This window comes from Lissotriton helveticus, chromosome 5_1 (assembly GCF_964261635.1).
Source record: "Lissotriton helveticus chromosome 5_1, aLisHel1.1, whole genome shotgun sequence".
Classification (NCBI taxonomy): Eukaryota; Metazoa; Chordata; class Amphibia; order Caudata; family Salamandridae; genus Lissotriton; species Lissotriton helveticus.
In genome coordinates, this window is record NC_136065.1 from 1,239,838,470 (window position 1) to 1,239,863,361 (window position 24,892).

Sequence of the window (24,892 nt, forward strand, 5' to 3'; positions counted from 1 at the left end):
AATGTTCCCATTGATTATAATTTAAAACATTTCTAGGTTGAGCAGATTATTGCAAATAGTGATGACCATAGTGGTTAAAACAGTACATTTCTTCATAGTTCGACGAACCCTGTAAATAATCATGTTCTGTAACTTTTGCTGACATTACTAAATCTGACATCATATTAATAATATTTTGAAAGTCCCAATCATCAGAGAAAGTACTTGGTGTCACAAAGTTTCAAGAGCTCAATCGGGCCATAGATTTCATAATCCGTTTTGTCCATGCTACCCCACCGGGTATAGGATTGGCTGTGATGTTCACTGATGACAGTTCTCTTTTCTTGATGTGAGAGGATGTGTGAGGCTTTAGGACCAAGTTGATTTTCTGACTTGCTGTGTCCATTGTACTATATTTTCCATCAATAAATCTACCCAAACATAAAACCATGATGAGCCAAAGCAGGAGGAAAAGTACACCTAACACAATCCAAAATTCAATCCATGGTGAAATCAGATATGTTTCTTTTAGTTGATGAAAGAGTTCAGTCATTTTTTCTTTAAAAGTTTTTGTTACTGGCGTTTCTTCATACTCACTTGGATCATCAGAAAAGTCATCGAAATTGATGAAGTAGCCAGATGCAGTTCTGTCAATTGTTGGAATTGCTTCCGGATTCTCATTAGTCTTTGCATTTTTCTTTGATTCATTAGCATAGTCTGAAGCTATATCGTTGTAGACTGGCATTTCTTGACGAACTGTTGCAATTTGGGTTTCAAGAGGCACAAGTTCCATGGCTTTGTTGCATAGTCCTTTTTTATTCACTGCAGGTTTATCAAATGTGATTAGTCTCTCAGTTTGAACCTCTTGGATTGTAGCAAGAATTGGTCTTCTGCTATTTCTTGGGAGTCCACTGGGCCTACTACTTCTTATTGGCCACATGATTGTGTTTTTACCAGGTCGATGGATACAACTCTGTTCTCCTTTTTACCAGCAAGGGTCGGTAGTACTACTGATCTTGTTCCGCTGACAGCTAAGACAGGTACTGCTTTTCTGTAAGAAGGCCTAAATTCCTTCTTCACCACAATCTTCTCTCTGACTAGATCCCTAATCTTTGCAATCCAGACAGGTCTTGCCGGGACAGGTGGTTTTTCTTCAGTGGCTGTTGGCTTTAACTTTATGTTACTCAGACTTCTTCTTGTTTCATTTAAGTCCTGTAAAACAGCCAAATGATCTTTGATATCAAAGGCTTTTTCTTTTACCACTGAAGTCTGACAATCTAAGTCCTAGATTTTCATTCTAGTGCCGAACAATAGTTCGTAAGGAGTGATACCTTTTAGAGAATTTCTTGGCAGATTGTTAAGACTACGTTGGACACTTGTTAGATGTTTGACCCACCCATCACCCAAACCTAATACCCTCGCCGTTATAGATTGCTTTATGTCACGGTTTTTTCTTTCCACTACCGCATTTCCCTCAGGATGGAATGGAGAAGAATACCGCAATGCAATGCCCATGCTGGTCATGGCCTCTTTGTAAGCTCGAGAGCTAAACGCAGGACCCTGGTCAGAATGTAGCATGCCAATTGCTTATGTGCCGATAAAGACTCGCAAATCTTTTATAACAGTTCTGGCGTCAGCCGAGCGCTGGGGCCACATCCAAATGAATCTCGTGCAGGAATCCACTGCGACCATGATATATTTATAGTTGCCATCCCTTTGTAAGGGACCACAGTGGTCCAGGTAAACACACGCTAATGGTTTATCTGAGATTAGAAGGGCGTCTGTGCTGGTCGTTTCACCGTTGATACTTTCATTTTTTGGCATATTTCACATTCTTAAACATAGTTTCTAGTTTGTTTTCTCATGCGCGGCCACCAATATCTCTGTTAAATAATGATATTGTGGCGGAAACACCAGCATGTGCAGAGGCGAGCCCTTCGTGTGCCGCTAAAATTAGTCCTAACCTGTGTTCCATGTTTGGAATCGCCCTATCCCCCACTCCAGGGATTCGAGCAAAAGGAACATTATTTGCATCAGTTATGTATGAGTACTTTACTGGAAAGCCTTTCAGGAGTGTTTTTCTATCATCTTTTACAGAAGCACTGACAGCTTGCATTATATCGCTGTCTATTTTTGTTTTTGACCGGGTGATAGCAGCTACGGAAGCCGTTTGCACAGCTGCCTTCGCGGCCTCATCAGCCAATGAATTCCCCGCAACGTGAACGCCATCATGTTGATGACTCAGTGTATGTATCACGTGAGTCTTTTGTAGTTCTTTCTGTAAAAGAACTACTTGTTCCCAAAGCGTTTTATGCTTGATTGTGCCACCTTTTGCACCTTTGAAGCCGTTTTGAACACAGTTCTGCAAGTATTCATTGTAAGACTGAACCCAGTAATATGAATCGGACACTATTAGTGTGGGGAATTCGCGATCGGTATTTTCAAGCGCCATCTTAAAAGCCAGTAGTTCAGCTCGCTGATCTGTACAATCTCCTAGAGATTGAGTTTTAGTGACCAGTGGTCTAAATTTTCCGTCGTGCCAACGACCTTTAACAATCACGCACGCAGCACTGTATGCTTGTTTACCCCCAACTGCGGGTTGTGCTGAACCGTCCGTATATATTATACAGCCGTAGTGTTCCAGAGGCAGGATTTCGGTCTGCAGTGACATTCATATTTATATTGGAGAAATTCTTGTGTTTTTAAATTAGGATCAAATTCGTATACTACGTCTGATGCAGCAAGAGAATTAACCCATTGTATCCATCTCGGATGTAGAGCTTTAGCATTGGGAATGCTTGCTCTTGTTACTGCTTCTAGGGCAGGTACCGGTGTAACGATTATTATACGTTTACCTTGTGCGAGGGCTCTTTCTTTTGCTACAGCAGTTTGAACCACAGTTAGAATTTTTTCAGTTGAACTGAATTTCATTTCAGCTTGTGTGTACAAGTGGGATTTATAAGCTATTGGTACAGTTTCTCCCTCATTAGAGGTCAGGTACGTGAATCCGCATCTTCCTGGGATGACTCGGATTACAAGGTTGCGTTCATTTGCGCGTGTTTGCAGTTTTGTTTTAGTTAACATGTCTGTTTGTAATGATCTTAACATTTCTGTGTGTTTCTGAGTCCAATTAATTGGTTGGAAATCAGGTTTTATTAATTCATAGAGAGGTTTAACCCTCTCTGCATAATTTAGAATGTATGTTCTTCCGAAATTCAGGAAACCTAGTATTGATTGTAAGTTCTTCAGCGTTTTTGGAGCTTGGAGTACTGCACATTTGCCTTCACTTGATAATTCATATCCTAAAAACAGGACAGTTAGATGGGCAATTCGTGACTTCTTAAAGTTGAATTTATACCCTTCAGCTGCGAACCCAAGTATTATGGTGTTCCCTCTTTTCAAGTGTGTCTCCAGGTCGTCGTCGGTAAGATAGATGTCATCGACATATGATAATGCCTCATCATCACACATTTGTAGTAACTCTGTTACCCTTGCTGAGAATAATCCTGGGCTATTCTTGAATCCCTTTGGGAGACGACAGAATTGTTTTTGCACTCCCATTGTTGTTGAGAAAGCGGTCAAATACCTGCTTTCAGGTGCAATGTTTTGACAAAAGAAGCCATTTGAGATATCTAATGTCGTTTTATATTTTTTTGCGCACGATGTTATTCATTAGTGCTGCACTGTGTGAGTTTTGTACTGCAAAAGTTTTGCAGCAGGAGTTTAGGTGTCTGTAGTCCAAAACTAGAAGATATGTATCGTCTGGCTTGGAGACAGGAAAAGGATTGTTCATTTGTGAGGTGCATGTTTCAATCACCCCCTGATATTCAAGTTGATCTAAGATCTCCCTGACTTGTTTTTTAGCTTCTTGCTTAACAGGATACTGCCTTTGTGCAGTAGGTTGATTTTTTAACTGGATTTTATGGTGAGGAGAATTCTCATCCTATCCTACATGATTTTTATATAATGCAGGAGCTTGGGCTACTGCCCATTTTCTAGCAAATGTGTATTTTTTATGAATTGGAATGTGATTTGAGAAGGCAGGCATAATCATTGGATTTTCCATCTGAACAGTTTAAAACCCAATGGGTTAAATGAAAGGACTGAATTTCAGTGTTATTTATAAGGATTATCAACATTGTAGCGTTTATTGAAACTTATGTTTTTTAAACAGCCACATTAATTTCGAAACACCTTTTTAGGTGTCCAGGCCCATGTTCAGTACATGCAGCGACTTTGGTTTTATACACTTTCGCTAGAGCGATGTAGTAACACATCGCCCAATACCATAGTTTGATGTATTGGTTTTTCCAGTTTACATTTTGTGTATAATATGTTAGTCTATAAAGTTTCAAAGTTTACATACCCCTTTAAGTTAAATGAACAGCGCGTAACGCTTTTACGTCACACGCATGCGTAGGAGATACCCATTACTTCTACCCGGAAATGCGAAACAAGCATACTCAGAGCCGTTAGTGCAGAGACGCGAACGAAGAACCAGCAGGTAAATACCCAAGACGAGCTAATAAAATGTTGGGAAATTCATTAATGAAGTCCCGCTTATAGGTTTTAGAAGCTGGCAAATGTTTAGTGTAACGGCGCACAGTATTACACAACGTTGACCGATGGGTCGCATAGTCCGCAAATGCACGCAGTACGTTATTAGTGAACGAGCGACATGTTAGACAGTGTGTACAACAGCTAGTGGGTAATGTAGAACAGAGATTACCATAAAGATTTGGAACTCTGTAAACATCGACTGTTTGATTTTGCAAAGTGACAGGACTTCCATGTTAGGTTATACAATATGGTATGTAGTGAACAGACACCATAAGACACCGAGTGATTGTAAGTAATGTTAGAATCGCACATAAGAAGTGTTTATGTAACATTAACAATTAAGCTAATTAGTATGCTCATAATGTTATGTTTGTTATTTGTAGATGGATCCCTGATGAAGGTGGTTATCCACCGAAATGCATTGGATATATATTATTTTTCTGGGATGAAAGCTGAATAATGTGAATAAGGCAACATTTATCAAGTCAATGAAATAAAATTGAATATTCATAATCAACCACGAGGAACTATATTATTTTGAAACAGCTGAATGTTTTGGTCAGCAAAATACCAGTGCCCAAGGTGACAGTTACACCGGTGAGTGTCACTGCTACTTACTAATTATTGAACACGCTCCAGGCGGGAAGCGATACCTAGGAGCACGGTAAAGATTCAACATTTTGGATAAAAAAGAGGCTGTGCACCACCAGTACCCCAGTTTTATAATCATTTCTTCGCCATGAGGGCACTCCCTGACAAACTCTGGTGGCCAGTCTTTTTCTGCTAGAAGGATATCATAGCCTTTTGATAGGTTCTCCCAAAAGAGACCTCTTATTTTCCTAGTTTTGTCCCCCTCTATACGCAATGTTATTTCGTATAATTTATGGGGTTTGCTAACTCTGGTGTCTGCAGTTTCCACTTGAATGTATTCATTTGTGTCCACTGTCTCCAGAAGATTCATCAGGATCTTGCGAGCTATGGTCACTTCTGCTGCGCTGTCTAGCACTGTTTGGGCCCACTCTCCGTTTTTCAGTTGTGTCCTCAGAATCCTCGGCATGTTTTATTTTAATGCTAGCTACCTTCTTCTTTGGAAATTGTAATTTTTTACTTTGATGAGCAGGTTCCTTGTCTTTGGACTTGACGTGCTCTTCCTTGTGTTCTGATCGTCCTCTTCTTTCCGATTTCTGTGAGGAAGTCTGAAAAGATCGAGAGGGACGTGTATCAATATCTTGATATCTGTCAGGTTTTCTCAATTTATCCCTATCTCTAAGGTTGTATCTTTTCTCAGAGGGCTCCCTCTGGGGAGACTTGCCTCCTTGTTCTGAAGATCTATCTCTCCTTTGAGGAGACCTTTCTCTGGACTGAAACCGTTTTTTTCTGGGAATAGTTTGTTTATTACCCTCCCAACTCTTTTTTGGAGTGTTGAGATTATTTTAATAAAGGTTTTTTCAGGATTTTCAATTAGTTGGGGTTTTAGTGGTTTCCCACCCAAACTATCTCTACCTAGTTCTTCATAGGATTTTTCTATGATTCTGGCAAGTTCAAAAGGTTGTTCTGCTATATCTGTTTCTCTCAATTTCTGGAGGTATGTTATATCGTCCATTGCCAATTGAACTAATTCTCTATATGCCTTTGTTATTTTTTTAGTTTAACTAAAAGTTCTTCACTTGACATCTTTTCAATGTCAGGGTGTGGTGTGTAGCTGGCTAGAACCGGCCATGTGGCTCCTGGTCTACCTAGTGGACCGAGCCTGGTGATGTGATTTTGATGTTTTAGGGCGCCATTAAACCAGAGCAGGTGCTCTTGGTATGTTAGTGGGATTTCAACGTCCTCGAAAGGAGCATATTCATCCGGAGGTTCCTCTATTTTGTAATAGTGGAAATCTTGTGTCACAGCGTGTGCTGCTGGAAAATGTATCCAAGAATAGAATACCTCTGTCTGCCGATATTCATGGGCCTCTACCACAAATATGACCGTACCACCTCTTGGTGATAGTCCATTTTCTATAAGTTTAAGAGTTATAGTTCTTCTTACGTTTACCGGAATGATTATAGCATTCGGATCTTCTTCTCGGAGACTTGTGTCATCCGCTAGGAGTTGAGCTGCTATTCTAGCTCTTTCCCTTTCGTCACTGTCCGTCATTTTTACTGACAGAAAGTTTTGTTGCAGAGCAAGTTTCAAGGGAAACAAAGATTAGGTGCACAATATTTTGGAACACTGTATCCTTCAACGTTGACTAAACCAAAAACTAATACATAGAAATCTCTTCCTACTAAGTTCCGGTGGATATTAACCTTTTACCCACTCCATACGTCTTTTGGAGTATTTACGGAAAAAGGGGTCTGTGTGAAAAGCACGACTGAGTTACTCTAGAGTCTTGCGTTAGATAATCGCCTTCCCAAACTATGGGCGCCATGTAGTGTAGTTCCTATATTCCCAATAGGCTCTGTGCATTGGAATAATATAAACAGCAGTTTAGACGTAGGACTGAGGTCATCTAGGTCTCTACTGACTATATTAGACTTAATTAGGTTCGCCAGCTAGCTCAGAGGCCACTAGAAACTTTCTCGAATGTTCAGGAAGGAGTTAACTTTCCTGATTAGACAAGAAGGGATTAGTTTCTGACAACCGCATAAACATGACAACTTTGCTCCCTCAGAATAAAGAGTATATCTCCAGAGTCGTGTGAAAACAATAGACAGCTATTTCACTCAGTCAATCGTGCATGCTTAATTTCACCAGCAGTGCAGAGAAATAGAGAGACAGGCGTTTTCAATAAAAGTTGTTATTGATTGAGCAGTCTTCTTTCTCATGCAAGAGAAATGAATTGCCACAATTGCAATACTTATCATGAAGTAAAGTGCGTACAGTAAAAGTAGTATTATGAAATAATACTGTAAAAGCATTGATATGGTTTCTTAGCCATATGATACTTTAAAACGGATAAAATATATACATACATAAAAACATTGACTAACGTACTCAACTGGTGCTTCTAATATACACCTACCCCGGTATACCTGACCTAAACCTAATACGTGGGAAGGAGTAAGTAAGTTGCAGTTTAAGTTAAGTTGGTTTTTTGCCAAGAATCTGAATCAAGAATTCTCTTAAGGTTTTAATCAGCTCCGTACCTTGGTTTATAGAATGAAGGAGTTCTTGTATCTCTCTCTCTCAGGACTCGATCTACCAGCAACCCGTAAGGGTGACTGGAAACACCGGAGCTGGATTTCTTGGCAGGAGAAAAGACAGCGTCTCTCTCAGTGCGTCAAATGGGAGGGTCGGCTTCCTTCAGCACTCGCATCAGCTGGGCGTCGGGCAAGTAGATAGCCGATCTGCTCCAAACCACCGTGTGTTTGCTTAAGGCAACGTTGGTATATTTATACCTGAAAGGTGCCGGGTTTGACGTAAGGTTGGACATAAGACGTCACTAAGAACTAACAGTTCTTTCTGGACTCCAGGAGTTCTTGTGCAAAAACAAAAGCAGGGGGAATTCCCAGGCTGCTGGAGGCTTGGTTTGTTTAAAGAACAGGTTGTGCTTTCTAGGAGTCTATGGGAGTAACCTTGCCGTATTTGGACTGCATTGGCTATGCCTAAATATAGACATGATTCTTATGCCTTTATAAGGGTATGTTTTGTTATAACCACATAAGGGCATGAATCGGGGATATCTAATTAGGGTCCTAGATAGATTCACAACACTGTTAGACAGCTTACTGCAGTGGTAGCAAAGTTCTGGCTTGTGAGAAGATGGTAGACAAGCTACACAGACCGAATGAGGGTCTGTCTTGGCCATTTTTTTACCAAAGGCCCGGCACTTAACAAATAAGGCCGGCATTATGACTGGAAAAATAGTCAAAAAACAGGAAAATATTGTTGAATTAGTCAAACAATGACTAAAGACGCAAAAAATTAGAGAAATACCAGAAGAAAGTGATAAAATATCACAAACTGGCGAGCTCAATGCTCCAGCATCCTCACAGAAGGAGCCGGAAAAAAGAACTGACCTAACTGTCACCTGTGGTGCATGATGGGAGCCTGAAGGCTCATGGAGGTCTTAAAGGCATGGCACCAAGTTTTTCAGTTGTTACTATGCAGCCTATTAAGGCTAAATCTGCCTCTATGATCCTGCCTGTTTTTAACCTTTGAAAATAAAGGTTGTGTGTTTCAAAGAAACCCAGGGTAGTGCTTCTTCTTTACATTATCTTATAATGTAATGTATATGTCTTTATTTAGCAAATATAAATGTTTTACATGCAATAATGGCAGTTTTGAGCCTAGTATGGTGTTTTTCAGGCTGCATATGTATATGTATATGCATATTATCTATATATATATGGGTAGTTTATGTGTATTTATATGTATTTATATATATATATGTAGATATATGCATACTATTGACTATTGCTCCGGGGTCCCGCACGTGGGCGGGACTATTCAGTGCTTATGACTATTGATGAGTATCCCCTGGAAGAGGTGACATTACTGCAGCCTCTCCTGCGCGCTGTTACTGAACTCTCTCATTCAACGAAATTACACGCGCCTGCTACCATCAACCAGGGCTCTAGCAGGGCTCAGGCGGCGGATCTGTACACTAATTACACGCGCCTGATAACATCAACCAGAGCTGCAGCTGGGCCTCAAGCGGAGCAACACGCACCTGCTAACATCAAACAGGCCTGCATCTGGGCCTCAAGCGGGGGAACACGCAAATAAGCGTGTCTGCGGGGACAATTACTGCAGCCTCTCCTACTCGCTGTCACTCAACTCTCTCATTAAACGGATTTACCCGCGGCTGATCACTCTCTCATTCAACGACATTACACGCGCCTGCCAACATCAACCAGGGCTGTAGCCGGGCTCAGGCGGCGGATCACTACACCAATTACACGCGCCTGCTAACATCAACCAGGGCTGCAGCTGGGCCTTCTCCGTCCCTATTCTAATGAAACAAAAAATGTTGTCTACCGCAAGATTTTAAAATAAATTGCCCTTGCCAAATACACACATTCTATTTCATACCCGGACAACGTCGGGATGGGCTGCTAGTTAGGTATACACCGATTTTGACATGTTTTGGGGTCAGACCACATGCACTGGGCACTGGACCGCATAGTCCAAAAAAACAACAATAAAATGGATAAAACTTTTTTTTTAAAATCAGGAAGGCCACGCATAAAGGGTCATTTTACTACACTATTGTAGCGCTCAAAAAGGAATCACTCTCCTCTTGGTGCTGTACAAAACAGTGACTCATAATTTGACAAGATATGTTTTAGAGGTTTATAAATAGGAAAGAGTTGCTGAAGATTTAGGGGCAGATGGCTCAGTGTGGTAGTGAACTATCCTTCAGTGCTCCTCTCTACCTAAATCCACCATAGAAGAACCTTTCTTCCCCTCTGCACACCTCCTGTGCCCATCCTAGAAGTGCGGTAAGGGAAATGGGCACCTTCTCTTTCTGTGGTCACTCAACCCACTTAAGTGTCATGCACAGCAAAATATTGCATAGTGAATAATTTTAATTAAGGGGAATTATTTTCATTAAGCCTTTAAGAAAGCCTATGAGAGAACACTTCTTTGTGAACAAAAATAAAAAAAAGACATATCAAACCGCATGTTATTGTGGCAGCGAAGTAAAACAAACTAAAGTCGACGAGCAACTAGTAAATAGCAATGTGTGTTTATTACAGACTAAAGCTGGAGCTTCTTATAAAAAAGCCTTAAATCACCAATTAACAATTAAGGGTGTTGACATGTCAACAAAGTAACTGATCAAATTCTAGGTCTCGTGTCTCACTACAAACTAACAAAAGGAATACTTGATTTAACTATCCTTAAAATGGGCCTGATGGACAGCCCATCCAAGCAATGTTAAAATATGAAAAAAACATGAAAGTCAAAGGCTGCAAGCATGTGATCCAAAGCCTACCTTTTGTCTGCAATAATATTCATTATTTTTTGATGACAGAAGGTCCTCCAGACCAAAAAAGTAAATAGTCCTAATGAGAATGTTGCGGGGTGACTTTGGACCCTCCAAAATGGAATAACCACACAGACTGCTCTTGGCAATGCACAAACAGTATTTACTAACTTTCACGACAAGGAGAATGACCTTCAGCATACAACACGGACTGCACCTCAGTCCTACTCAGGCTTTCCTAATTTCCTGCTGACAGGCAGGCCTTTTTATATATGATATTACAAAGGTTTATTACAGACAGTAAATAATGGTTGACTTGCAAGTTACAGATTTAAGATGGAAAACCGCTTGAAGACATGTAACCTCATAACCCCGAATTCCGACCCAATCCATTACACATTTTTACTCTTCCAACAATGCTTGGCAAACAAGCATTCTTCTGCTTGTGAATGCATGTGCACTTTATGGTAAATGTAGTTTAAGTGAAGTGTATCCTTCCAGTATTGTGCTGCTAAGACCTCCATGTGCTCAGAACTAATTTACTTCCCTGCACCCACTGTCTAATCAGGCCCCTTAGATCTCTGTGTGTTCTGCACTTATTTGATTACCTGTTCCTATTATTTAATCAGGCCATGATCTGTTTGAAGGAACAGGGTGCGTGCCAGTGGACTTGTTAGAAACGCCAATGCTTTTAGGCCTTTTAAACATGAGTTGGCCATTCACTGAAAATTCTTTTAAGTTCCCTTATTCCATTGTATCCTTATGTGACCTTTTCACCTTACTCGTGTCAATGGGGGGGTTTGGGTCTAAACTTGTTTAATCATGAAATGCGGTGCGGTTTCTGCTTGGGCTTGTTGTCACGCTATATGTTTGTATTTTACATTTTCTGCAGTGTGTTTATCTTTCAAATTTCCTACAACCTTCACCCCTCTAGTTGATATTTCAACTAATTCCTTCTGATCCTGTCCTGGACTTGGCACTAGGTGGTACAGGTAGCCCTGGGAATCCACTTCCTGTGTTGGTCCCCTAACTAAAAACACCCTCCCGCCTTGGCGCCTACTCTCCTGCAACATGCCAGAATCAATTGCATCACAAAATATATTAGCAATAGGACCCCAATTTTTGGTAACAAAGCCCCCAACAGTCTGACATCCAGGACGGCAGTGATAAAACCATAAAACTGAACCAACTACATTGGGTGCCTCCTTCATCTATCATTTTCATTTGTAGGTGATGCAGTGTCTGCATTGCCTCTGTCTGCATTGTTTGCTGGAATAAACATTCAAAAAGCAGTCCCTATTTTCTTGCATACCCCTCCTTGCATTGCCATCATGAGATCAAGTACATAGCGGTGCTACAGTACCATCATTTTTATAGCACGCAGTTCTTCCTTTATTGCATTGAAGCCGTTGTTGGTAGTGTTGATGATCTTGAGGAGCTCCCACTTTGTGATTTGGAGCCAGCAAACTGCTGCTTTAGCTTGAACGAATGGCTGGATGATCCCAAAAAGCAATTGAGCAATGTTAAACAGGTGACATTCCTGGGGAACATCATTCCAAGAGTGTGTGCCATCAAACTCTGCAGTTCTTTTCCTTCGGTTATGGTGTAGCAAGGTCATTGAACAGCTCATGGGGTGTTTATAGAAAGCCAATATATTGATTCAGGGAATTACTAAAACTGGAGCATGCAAGGTGACGATGGAACACTTTCCTCCCCAGTTTGGTGGTAACTGGGCATACAGCAGTTCTCCGCACTGCCAGTAAAAATCCATGACGCTGGAGGTGCTCTCCTGCATGTCAGCGTGGAAAACAATGGTCCTACAACCAATATTCTGGCCCATATTTTTAGCACTATTTCCCCTGAAACATAAGGAAACAAAAGTTTGTTTCATGACAGTCTGGGTACTTACAGTGCTATCTACCCAAGTGTAACATGAAATGTTTTCAATCCAGATGTACATTTTCCTATTGACATTAGTGCAATTCTATAAAGACATAGCCCTACAGGAAAATTCATGTTGGGATGCCATTAGTCATGGGCAAAGACTGACCCTATGACTTAGTTCTGGCCTTTGAACACAATCTGAGGGTAAGGGGTTTACAAAATAGTGGTTACACTTTGTTTGCAGGCGCATTACTCTCAGAAATTATAAATCTAGGACCATCTCAGTCCTATGTACTGTGGTGGGACGGACGGTCTTTCTCATGCATGATATTTCTTCATGGATACTGTGACTATCTGTTAGAATATACAGCACTTCTGGTAATGCATCATATTTTGTGGCATTAACTAGGAAACATACAACTTTGACATGTGTTAATTGCATTTGGGCCTTAATCCTACACAAGTAGAGATGCAATATACACTGAGTTGTATCTGCGGGTACCTCTTTAACAAAGTGCAGTCTATCGGATCCAGTAGCACGAGGAATTAGAGAGCACGCAAAACAAGAGTCGTTAGTGTTCTCTGACCTTATGTCTGCCATATGCGAATACCACATATCTGACAGCTGAGCGTGGGCATTACGGGTCACAGTGCTATTAAAGCGCTACCTCTGGGGGCAGCTCAGTACCGAGAAGAGGTACCGACAGACAGAGCGGGGCCTCCTTCCCTTAGCTGTAGCCAGGTTAAGGTGAGGTAACTTATCCTACAATTGAGGATAATCCCAGTAAATCCGGATACAGCCTCGCAGGATTACTGGTGCTGTATATAATTTTCATTTATTAATTTTGTTTATATATTTTGAGCGCTAGTTCATAAATAGCAGCAGCGCTTTTTCAATATCTATTTGGTCCAGAAGAAAGCCTTCGATACATAGAATTTTGATCATTTGGCTGACACATGTTGACCGCATTAAATGAACAGTTTTAAATCCATACTGTTCCACGCACTGTATTTTTAATCCTGCCAGTGAGAGCAACTCAATAAAAAGAAATTATTTTTGCATCTTCCTAGGCAGTTTTAGATCACCATCAGTCCTTTTTCACTTACTTTTTTGCGCTGTGCCCTCACCACACTACACTTTCACATATGGGATTTTAGCATCCTAGTTACACTAGGGAACACCATTTGAAAATATCCCTGAGCTCCTCCCTCACAGTGAGGGAGTTGTAGCCCTCAGCAGAACTAGGATTTCCTGCTGGGAGGAGGAACCCATATGATGAAGCGTGTCACCTACGGGTGAGTGAGGGTTCTAGTACTCCAGGGATAATCCCCCCATTGTTTACACTTTTCTTGCAGAGGGAACATAACCTTTTTCACCACACAGCATCCACGTGCTAAAAATATAGAGACCCGAGGTAGTATAGTGTTTATGCCATATGCGGATATCACATATCTGACAGCAGAGTGTGGGCATTACGGGTCAGAGTTCTATTAGAGCGCTCTCTTCGGATATGAGAAACACTAGAACTAGAGGATATGTTGCTCGCAAAGAACACAAAGGATAGAATTAATAGAAAAAAGAAACAAAAACAAAAATACATCTCTTTTGTGTTCTTTCAAAAAATAACTTTGAGACAATATTCATCCCCACTCTTGTTCCATTTGCACGGTTCATGTTGCTTCGTGAGATGCTGGGTTGAGAAAAATGTGGATGCGAAAAAACCAGGGCTTCCTGTCATCCTCCTTGAAGGCAGTGGGGGGTGACCGTGGTTACTATGTAGAGGCCATCGAAGCATTTGTCTGGCCATTTTCAGATAAAATTCCTGATGAACACTTGATCCACCACGTGTATAGCTGCTAGGTTGACCTCGGCAGTGGTGGGCTTCTCCTTTTCCTTGGCTAATGGTTTGGACAAGAATCTTGCACACTTCATCTGTTCACACATGTGCATCTCAGCATTCGAGACTTCTGATGAGTTTTCTCCCTGTATTTTACTCCTAGTGGAATGGACTTGAATATTTATAGACCTCCCTGTCACTATTTGATGGGGTTTCAAGTGAGGGTCTGAACTGGGTGTACTCCTAAGAGAAAACAGTGATATTGGCAAACAGTATAACCATTTCTTGATCAGTGTAGCACATAACTTACTGCTCTTACTCTTCATGGGGTCATTCAGGTGCTCAAAAATACCATTTCTCTGATGGTGGTACTCGGAGAACAATTTATGCTCTATTCCTAACTGTGTAGAAATATGCTCAAATTTTGCAGTTGAAAAATGAGAGACAATGTCGGACCTTATCTCTTCTGGGATTCCCCATTGTGGAATTACTTCATGAATTAGGGATGCACCTGCTGATTTGGCATCACAATGGACGCATGATCCTGCTTCAATCCATCAGGAGAAAAGGGAGACCATCACAATAAAGTACCTTTAGTTACTGCACTGATCTATCATATCCACAAAGTCTAGATGAAGGGTTTTAAAGGGACCTTCTGGTTGCGGAATGTATCACTTCAAGTGTGTGCTTAGGGAAAACTGTTGGCAAATGATATTCATGCAGACACATGGTAATTGTGTTGTGCAAATTGGGAACAAACCAGTCTTGTTTGATCTATGATGCCAAATACTCTGCTATAATGCTATATATCGCTGTAGCAAACGCCTCCTAATCAGCAGGTCGTGCCCCAATCTGGTCTCTGGTGGAGGAATCTACAGTCAATGCCATGATTCTGGAAGGTGGAACAAATCATGGTATCATCAGATTAAAAATTAATGGGCACATTTAATTTGGCCATCAAATCTCTTCCTAACAAATTAGCTGGGGCAGCTGGAGAGAGTAGTAGACATCCATCCATGTGCCTCCCTCTTACTTCCATCTCCAATGGTTTGGTAAAAGGAACCCTTATACCTTCCCAAGAGAATCCCCGTGTCCATTGATCTGTTGGAGATCGAAAGGCCTCCTTCTCTAATGCAGGATTTTGTTGCTCCTGTATCTATGAGGAATGTATACATCGTGTCATTGATGGCCACTGTAACAGTGGCTTCCTCATCTGGCCTGTGCGTTACTGACAAAACTGGACACACAGAAATACTCTCTCGGCAGACTGGAGTCTCGGAATTTTCATCAACATCCTAGCTGCTGAATTTTAGAGAATCTGAAGTGTGTTCTGGGCAACATTTGGAGATTTTGATATAGGCCATTACAATAGTCCATTCTGGCCCTTACTGTTTTCAGCGAATTAGGAGGAAGAAACCGCTATCTTCCTGATACCATGGAACAAATAAAAAGAGGTGGAAATCACATTATATACTTGATCCTAGTAAGTGAGTCTGCATCAATCAGTATTCCCAGATTTTTCTACTGGTACTGGAAGCAGACCCAGTTCATCTGGCCACCGAGATAGGTACCAGAAAGAGATACTTCCGAAAAGGATAACTTCTGCTTTTGAGGAATTCAACTTAAGACAGTTGTTGTATATCCACATGCCAACAACCCTCATACAGTTAAGGAAGGTTTCATTCAGGTCTAGCCATTTACTGGAAAGTGAAACCACGATCAGAGTGTCATTGGCATATGATACTAGTGACAACCTGAAAGATTGTACAAGAGCTGCCAAAGGGGTGACATAGATGTTAAAGATGGTTGGACTTAATGATTAACCATGGGGAACACCACAAGGTAACAAGAAGGGTTGGGATGAAAATTCCCTCAGGGTCATTGTTTACATTCGATCTGTCAAAAAAGATCTAGAGAAAGACAGAGCCACCTCATCTATACCCAGACATTCTAAACGGTCAATCTGAAGGTCATGGTGGACCGTGTCAAAGGCTACAGTCAAGTCGAGCAGGATAAGGGCTGCATTGTACCCTCTATCTTCTGTAGCCCTAATCATTTTGGTAAAAGACTCACAGATGATGGACGGAATGCAAAGCAAATCAAACATTCACCAACAAGTCAAGAGATCTGGGTTAAATCCATTGTTCTTTCGCTCACCATGCCACCCTAGTTAGAACCCAGCCATATGCAAATCAGTCTTGACCCTGTGCCTCATGGGAACAGTCCAGCCCAAACTGCCAAGCCAGGCCCTCCCTGGACCAGAAACAGGCATTCTGGGACTGGTTTTGGGGCATCAACCCTCATCACCCAGACTAGTTTGAATCCAGTCACACAGTGAGCCTGGGACCCATGTCTGGACATACCTGGCACACTTAGTGCAAGAAAGCAGAAGAGAGAGATGGTGGACGGAATGCAGACCAAATCAAACATTTACCTCAGTCAAGAGATCTTGTTTAAATCCACTGTTCTTTTGCTCACCATGCCACCCCAGTTTGAACCCAGCCATATGCAAATCAGTCTTGACCCTGTGCCTCATGGGAACAGTCCATCCCGAACTGCCAAGCCAGGACCTCCCTGGACTGGAAACAAGCATCCTGGGACCAGTTTCGGGGCGTCATTCCTCATCAGCCAGGCTAGCTTGAACCCAGTAACACAGTGAGCCCGATGGATTTAGGCCCAGATCTCTGTACTGGGGTGAATGTATGACCTTGTTCTGCATTCTGTCCATCAATTGTTCTTTTTGTATTTGTCACCCTGATTGGGACGGGTATGCCCAGACTTGGATCCTATGCTCACCACGCCACTGCAATCAAGCTATCCTGGCTGATGAGGGGTGAAATCTTGAAACTGGTCCTAGGATGCTTGTTTCCAGTCCAGGGAGGACCTGGCCTGGCAGTTCGGCCTGGACTATGGGCACATGGTCAAGACTGATTTGCATATGCATGGGTTCAAACTGGAATGGCATGGGTAGCAAAAAAAACTATGGATTTAGCCCTAGATCTCTGTACTGGGGTGAATGTATGACATTGTTCTGCATTCTGTCCATCAATTGTTCTTTTAGCATTTGTCACCCCAAGTGGGACGGGTATGTCCAGACGTAGGTCCAGTGCTCTGCATGCCACTGGAGTCAAGCTATCCTGGTTGATGAGAGGAGGCACCCCGAAACAGGTCCTAGGATGCTTGTTTCGAGTCCAGGGAGGACCTGGTTGGACTGTTCTCATTGGGTGCAGGGTTAAGACTGATTTGCATATGGCTGGGTTCAAATTGGAATGGCATGGGGAGCAAAAACAGATGGATTTAGGCACAGACCTCTGTACTGGGGCGAATGTATGACATTGTTCTGCATGCTGTCCCTCAATTGTATTTTTTGCACTAATCATCTTGGTGGCAACAATAAGGGCTGATTCCGTAGAGTGTCCTTTATGGAACCCAAATTGGGATTCATCCAACAGATGGTTGTCATCCAATAATGTTGATAACAGAGTTCCTTTCCTTCTCAATCAACTTAACTGGAAACGGAAGCCTAGAGCTAGGTCTAGAGCCATTAGGGTCCAAAATGTTCAAGTTGTGTTTCTTGAGCAATGGCAGAAAAGATGAAGATTTCCACACCTTAGGAAAAAGACCTGCCCTGAAAATTGCATTGAAAATAGTTGTCAATTGTGAGGCTACCAATTCAGGAATAAACTGCATAATCTTTGAAGTTCAGGGATCCATGGGAGAGCCTTACTTGGTAGTAAGAATAGTCTGTGTAACTTGGTCCTCTGAGAGAGATTTAAATTCCATAAAAATACTTTTTTTGTTCCTGGCGTGAATATCCTTGAAGGTCTGAAGCATAGACATGTTAGGGGAAATCTGTTAAAAATAACTTCAACTTTATTCTGAAAGTGTCGCAAAAGTCCTAATCGCACCCTTCCTGTTCTTACTGGCAGGACAGGAAGGTTTTGTAACCGCTTGGAATAAGCTTTAGTAGAGCAGCAGGGTGACTATAGATTTAATATAAAAGTCAGACTTTTCCTTAATTATGAGTTTTTATATTCTGGAAGCAAAGCTATATATCTTTCTTTTTCAATTGTATCATAGCTTTTCCTCCAAATCCATTCCTGTCAATGGCACACCTTCTTGGCAGCGCTAAGCGCCTCACTAAACTAGGGGGCTGAGGGTTTACTTCTCCTTGATGTTTTACATTTAGCTGGTTATCTAATTTATCTACTGCTGCAGTCAGCAAAGCTGAATAATTTGACACCAACTACACCTCCCTGTCCACTTTAAAGTGGAGTCCCCATCGAGGGGCCGGGAGATTTGCGGAGGCAGTGTCTGCTGTGCTTGGGGCATCGCTGGTGGCTGCAAATTTTGCAAGGGTGTCTGGGACACATATATAATTTGCGTACTTGGTTGTGGCTCTACTGTACAATTTCTACTCTTCCTAATTCCTACTCTTCCATTTTGTATATCCTATCATTTAGTTTTGCAGTCTTTAATAAAATGCCCAAACTTCTGACAGCACAGGACATCGCTGATGTGGGCTTCAGATACCAAACTTTGCTACATCTGCTTAGATTGCGCGAGTTCTTTTACAGGAGGATGGAACGGGCGTGAAGTAAATTTTTCGCATATTTAACAATGAGAACAGTTGCAGGACACAATGCTCCTTGCAAGATTCTATCGAACTGAGAGAAGGAAGCAACGCTCGAAGTTTAAACAAGCATTGGCATAGCCAATAGGTCTTGCTTTTGGGACCTTATAAGTATTTAGTTATGCAGCACAATATCCTTGGTGCAACAACATCAACTGTTGCATGCTAAACACTTATAAGGTCCCAAAGGCGAGACCTACTGCCTATGCCAATGCTTGTTCTTTCATCTTATTGGTGTATTGTGCAGGATCCTCATTTGGCTCCATAGACTGACTCATGAGAGATCTGATGTCTGGCCTGTTGGGGTACATTTTCCTTAGTCTGATCCCATACTACAGTTCTAACCAAATTCAATGGAGATCGATCACATCTGGTTTCAGTGAGGGTAACATTCCTTACTCCAGCCTTTTGAAACACGGTGTCTGTCTCATGCCCTATGAGGGAACTAAGCAGGCTCTTTACATCACATAGTGCCAGGGTGATACCTGCGGTTTGTTTTTCAAATGCCATGATCCATTTCCCTGCTCTTTCTGTAAGCAGTGTCAATTGTTTTCTGAGGTTTTTCTTATCCTTCTGTGGCCAAGGAACATAATGTGGTGCCCCACGTCCCTTATGTATCAGGTGCATCTGATGCAAATGGGTGGTGGCATGCTGGGGATGGTGTTGTCTGGGATACTTCTGCCATATACAGACATTTTCTCATGTGCAGTAATCCCAATCTGGATCACCCTCACCATGCAAAATGCACTCTTCAGCATTCACCATGGATGTATGACGTTACAACGCATACTTTTACAACGACTACCATTACAACAAATTTTTTACAACGCAAAAACTTTTACAACGCATACCATTACAACGCAAGATTTTACAATGCAAGTACCTTTACAACGCATACCATTACAACATAAATATTGGTAAGTATATAATATTTTTTTTAATATAAATTATTTTAAATTATTCAAATATAATTAAATTTTAATTAATTTAAATATAATTTTAATTTATTTTTACAAATTAACCCTGTACCCCAAAAACCCAAAACTGACCCTGAACCCTAAAAATATTTTTTTTAATTTAAATTAATTTAAATTATTAAAATATAATTAATTTATTTAATTACATTTAATTAATTTAATTTAAATATAATTTTATTTTTACAAATTAACCCTGTACCCCAAAAACCCAAAACTGTCCCTGAACCCTAAAAATACCCCTTTACCCAAAAACCCAAAACTGACCCTGAACCCTAAAAATACCCCTTTACCCAAAAACTGACCCTGAACCCTAAAAATACCCCTTTACCCAAAAACTGAAAACTGACCCTGAACCCTAAAAATACCCCTTTACCCAAAAACTGAAAACTGACCCTGAACCCTAAAAATACCCCTTTACCCAAAAACTGAAAACTGACCCTGAACCCTAAAAATACCCCTTTACCCAAAAACTGAAAACTGACCCTGAACCCTAAAAATACCCCTTTACCCAAAAACTAAAAACTGACCCTGAACCCTAAAAATACCCCTTTACCCAAAAACTGAAAACTGACCCTGAACCCTAAAAATACCCCTTTACCCAAAAACTGAAAACTGACCCTGAACCCTAAAAATACCCCTTTACCCAAAAACTGAAAACTGACCCTGAACCCTAAAAATACCCCTTTACCCAAAAACCCAAACATATAATATTTTAAAAATAATTATATACTTACCAATACTTACGTTGTAATGGTATGCGTTGTAAAGGTACTTGCGTTGTAAAATCCTGCGTTGTAATGGTATGCGTTGTAAAAGTTTTTGCGTTGTAAAAAATTCGTTGTAATGGTAGTTCGTTGTAAAAGTTGCGTTGTAAATGTTGTTTCCCATTCGCCATATCATGGGGGTCAAATGACCTGGGGTCTGACAGGCCATGGGTACCTTGGAATTGCAATCACTCAAGCTCTGCTGCTCAAGGTTTCCTAGTTCTCGGAAGCACAACATTCTTGCTTTCCCTCGTGTCAGCCGGTTTTGGCGCACTACATGCACCCCTTGTGTAGTCCAAGTCAATAAAGGGTCTCTCTTGGATATCATAAGTGGAGTGACTTGCTACTGGGGTTTTAAGCAGCTTCCCATGCGCTCCACATGCCAGTGTATAGATTTCATCCTATCCGTTATTCTCCCAAAAATTCTCAGTTTGTTCTGGCAAGTCATCCTTATACTCCTCTCACCTCACTTGTGTCTCTCCTACTCTCACTTTGTTCTAGTCAGTCCTGTACACTCTCGGGTGAGACTATTACACTCCCCTTCTCCTTTGCCAAGGGATTGAACTATCTGCAGTGCTTCTATTCTCCTGTTTTCCTCCTTGAGCTACTGGTCACTATGCTATGCCTATAGTCCTATACACGTGGTTACTCCACCCTGCATCACCCCTTCGCTGTGGGGTCATCACTATCCCATGGATACTGTTCTTGCTTTTGTCCTGCTAGAGAAAGGATGCGTCTTGGTGCAGTACGAACTACACTTCTAGTTGCCCTGAAACTTGGGAGTCTCCTACCCTTGCTGGGTGAACTTGGGGTGGCTTACGGGAAGGTGGAGGGTTTGCAATCTCAGGGTTTAAAAACCCACAGCGGCTTCTTGTAGCTGCAATAGTGGGTAGATGCTAGGTACCATGGGAGGGGGGGCTAATAGGATTATATGGTGGTAGGGGAACCGATGGGGTATTTTCAGGTGAGGAGTATTTTGCCTTTTCACAAAAGATTCTTCACAATGCTACTGTGGCTTCCCTTTTCTGAAATTTGGCTCCTGCATATTTACTTCAGAGGTATGTGACAACATGTTTAATTATATTATCATCAAAGTTTCCTTCTTTAGGCCAGATAAATATCTGCTTTTGGGTGACTTTAAACCACTCCAGGCTATACTTTTGCAGTTTCTTATTATTATTTGGGTAAACCTTCTGAATACGCTGTAAGGGAGTCTCCATTATGAGCTATATTTAATATTGTATTACTTTAACCTGTATTCCTATCTGTTTAGATATTACTTTATTTATAATAGGCTTGGACGCATCTTAAAAATAGGAACATTTTGTGTAGTTGTGTAACTTATTGCTTTTGCAATATACATGCAACTTTAAACATTTCGTTTCACCAATTATATGGGGAACATTGCAATACAAACTTTTCGCATATGCAATGTATATTCCAAACAATAATGCTCATACTATTCGATACTACATGACCTCATCATACTATGGCCATTTTTCACTGGAAGACACGCACGTGCTCATCTTCAGCAAAGCAATATACAAAATGACTTCTATTCCAGGGAGATAATCACATCTCTATTCTACATTTTGGTAAATGCAACTAGCAACCCCTGGCCGCTTTCCTCCAAGCCCTAGAGGAGATTCCTTTCAAACCATGCATCTTAGAGACCATGGAGTGATTTCTGGACATTAGGTCCAGGATCGGTAATCTGATGGTTCAAATTTTAACTGGTGGTAAAGTTTAGCGACACCAGCCTTTCAGCTGTCCCTCTCTGTCAATTGGAAACACATATTGGCACTTTCTAATTTCAAAGTACCTAAACTGACCACTTCCAAGTCGCCGGTGGGAATCACATGTTTACTAGTTACGTAGGAGTCTTAACTTTTTTTGTGAGATCTTGCATGCAGTACCCTTACGTCTCTTTCAGCCTTGTATCTTATATTTACAACATATTTACACCCGTGTTTAGCATTGACAAGAAAGGCAAGTTTAATGCACTAAGATCATGATCCGGCCTCTCCGGCAGTCCCCAGATCCTCCCCAAACGCCGCGCACAGGCAGAACTTCAGTTGAAACACGATGTCTGCTTACCTCATCAAACAGTCTGGATTGATCTCTGCATCGGAGCTAGGCAGTCTTCCGATGGTAGCAGTCAGGTGGGAGCAAAATGGATCTCCTATCTGGCTCGCCAACTGTTGTGGGGTGTCTTTGGAACCTCCACAATGGAATAACCTCATGGATTCCTTGTGGCAATGCAAAGACAGTGCTTACTAACTGTCACGACGGGGAGAAAAACCTTCAGCATACAGCACAGTCTGCATCTCAGTTCTACTAAAGGCTTTCTCAATTTCCTACTCTAAGGCAGGCCATTTTATACATGATTTTACAAAGGTTTATTATAGACAGCAACTAATGGCTGACTTGCAGCTTACAGATTTAAGATGGAAAAACACTTGAAGACATGAGACATTATAACCCCGATATCCGACCCCATCCATTACACATTATTATACTCTCAAAAAATGCTTGTAAAGTGAGCATTCATCTGCTTGCGAATCCATATGTGCTGTATGGTAAATGTAATTTAAGTAAAGTGTATGCTTCCAGTATTGTGCACCCAAGACTTCCGTGTGCTCAGAACTAATTTACTTCCCAGCATCCATTGTCGAATCAGGCAACTTAGATCTCTATGTGTACTGGGCTAATTTGAATACCTGTCCCCATGGTTTAATCAGGGCGTGATCGATATGAAGGCATGGGGTACGTGCAGATGGACTTGTTTTAGAATTGTATATGCTTTTAGTCCTTTTAAGCATGAGTTGGCCTATAACTGAAAATCCTCTTAAGTTTCCTTATTTGTTTGTATCCTTATGTGACCTTTTCACCTTACTTGTTTCAATAAGGGATTTGGGCCTAAACAGGTTTTTAACCACACGCAGCGGTACGGTTTCTGTTCAGGCTTTTTATCATGCTACATGTTTGTGTTTTATATTTTTTGCAGTGTGCTAATCTTTAATATTTCCTACAACAAGTTTTGTTCAATATAAATGTAATTTAGAATCGGTTCTTAAACTTTCAGACTGAGCCTTTTGTGCAAAACATGTTCAAATTCCGAGTCTGCAAGGCCAGATAATATCCGAAATAGCACCTCAGGTAGATCACAGGGATACAACGTTAAACAGCTGTTAGTCAGGGGAGGAACTTCAAGTACAGCAGTCCTCCTGAGAAGGGACTGTAGTGTCATAATGTAACACCTATATAGTAGAGTGTGCAACTACTGTAAAAATCTGGTTGTAGCAATATTTCACAAATTCCGATTCTAGCAGATTGACTCAGCAATTCAACTTTATACCAGTAAGTCTTACAGATGACTGTCGCCAAGATGTACAAGAATAACATGTATTGACAATAGCATTTGTGATGTGTGCTACACCAATTTCATACCCGTTATCAAGCTTAGCAGTTACTGCCTCAATTGGTCAAGGATGGCACTATCTGTCTTTGTTCCGGCTCGGTGAGAATAGCGTTTTGGGTGCTTAAAGAAAAAGATTTAGGACTGGAATATATTTAATTGACTCATGAATTATTTTCTTCCCATGCCCAGATGCTATCAACAGAGCCCAGTCTGATGCTACTGCAGGGTCGCAGGGCACCACTGGCATCTTCCTCGTCGCTGTGGTGGTACTGGCCGTTAACGCAGTGATCCTGGTGCTGGGGGCTCTGAGGTCCTATAGGAACACCCACTCCGGGTACAGGTACCAGAAGGTGCCTGGCCTCTAAGGGCCTGCCTTGGTACCTGCAGCAAGAGGGCACTCCAACAGCAAGTGATGACACCCAATGTCTCTCCTGATCCTTGGTGTATCTAACTGATCATTCCTGGAGATGGGAAGAAATAAGATCCACAGAAGAGCCACAAGAAGTGGCAGAGAAGGTGTGGGGAGTGCTGTACACAAATGTAATAAAAATAAATACAATAGCATTCTTGTCAGTTGCTTTCTTATGGATAACCTCTCCAGTGCCACTTCAATAATAGAGTGGTGTTCACACTTGCAGTTATACTCCGACTGTTAACACAATGATCAGCAGAGGCTCCACACACACAAATATAAACATAGACAATATCCAAGCATACAATGACAGAGTAGACATATGGAGACATTGTAACATACCTGCAAACTTCCATGCACACAGGCCAATATACACACACATACACAGAGGCAAAGAGATACCCATACATGGTGTGATCATCAGAGGCAGTCACTGATACGCATGGGCCAAAAGACACCTTCAGGTGTTCATAGGCCATTTCAAAGCACTAACTGTGACAGGAT

The 24,892-nt window shown here is 41.4% G+C and overlaps 1 protein-coding gene across 1 annotated transcript in view; it reads left to right on the forward strand.

The window, feature by feature from the left end:
* Positions 1 to 24,537, forward strand: part of CUZD1 (CUB and zona pellucida like domains 1) — a 253,994-nt gene extending 229,457 nt beyond the window's left edge. Inside the window, exon 9 of the mRNA XM_078643992.1 lies at positions 24,166 to 24,537. Coding sequence (XP_078500118.1) covers positions 24,166 to 24,341 — 176 coding nt within the window. The 3' untranslated portion in view covers positions 24,342 to 24,537. The remainder of the gene's footprint in view (positions 1 to 24,165) is intronic.
* Positions 24,538 to 24,892: the final 355 nt, after the last annotated feature.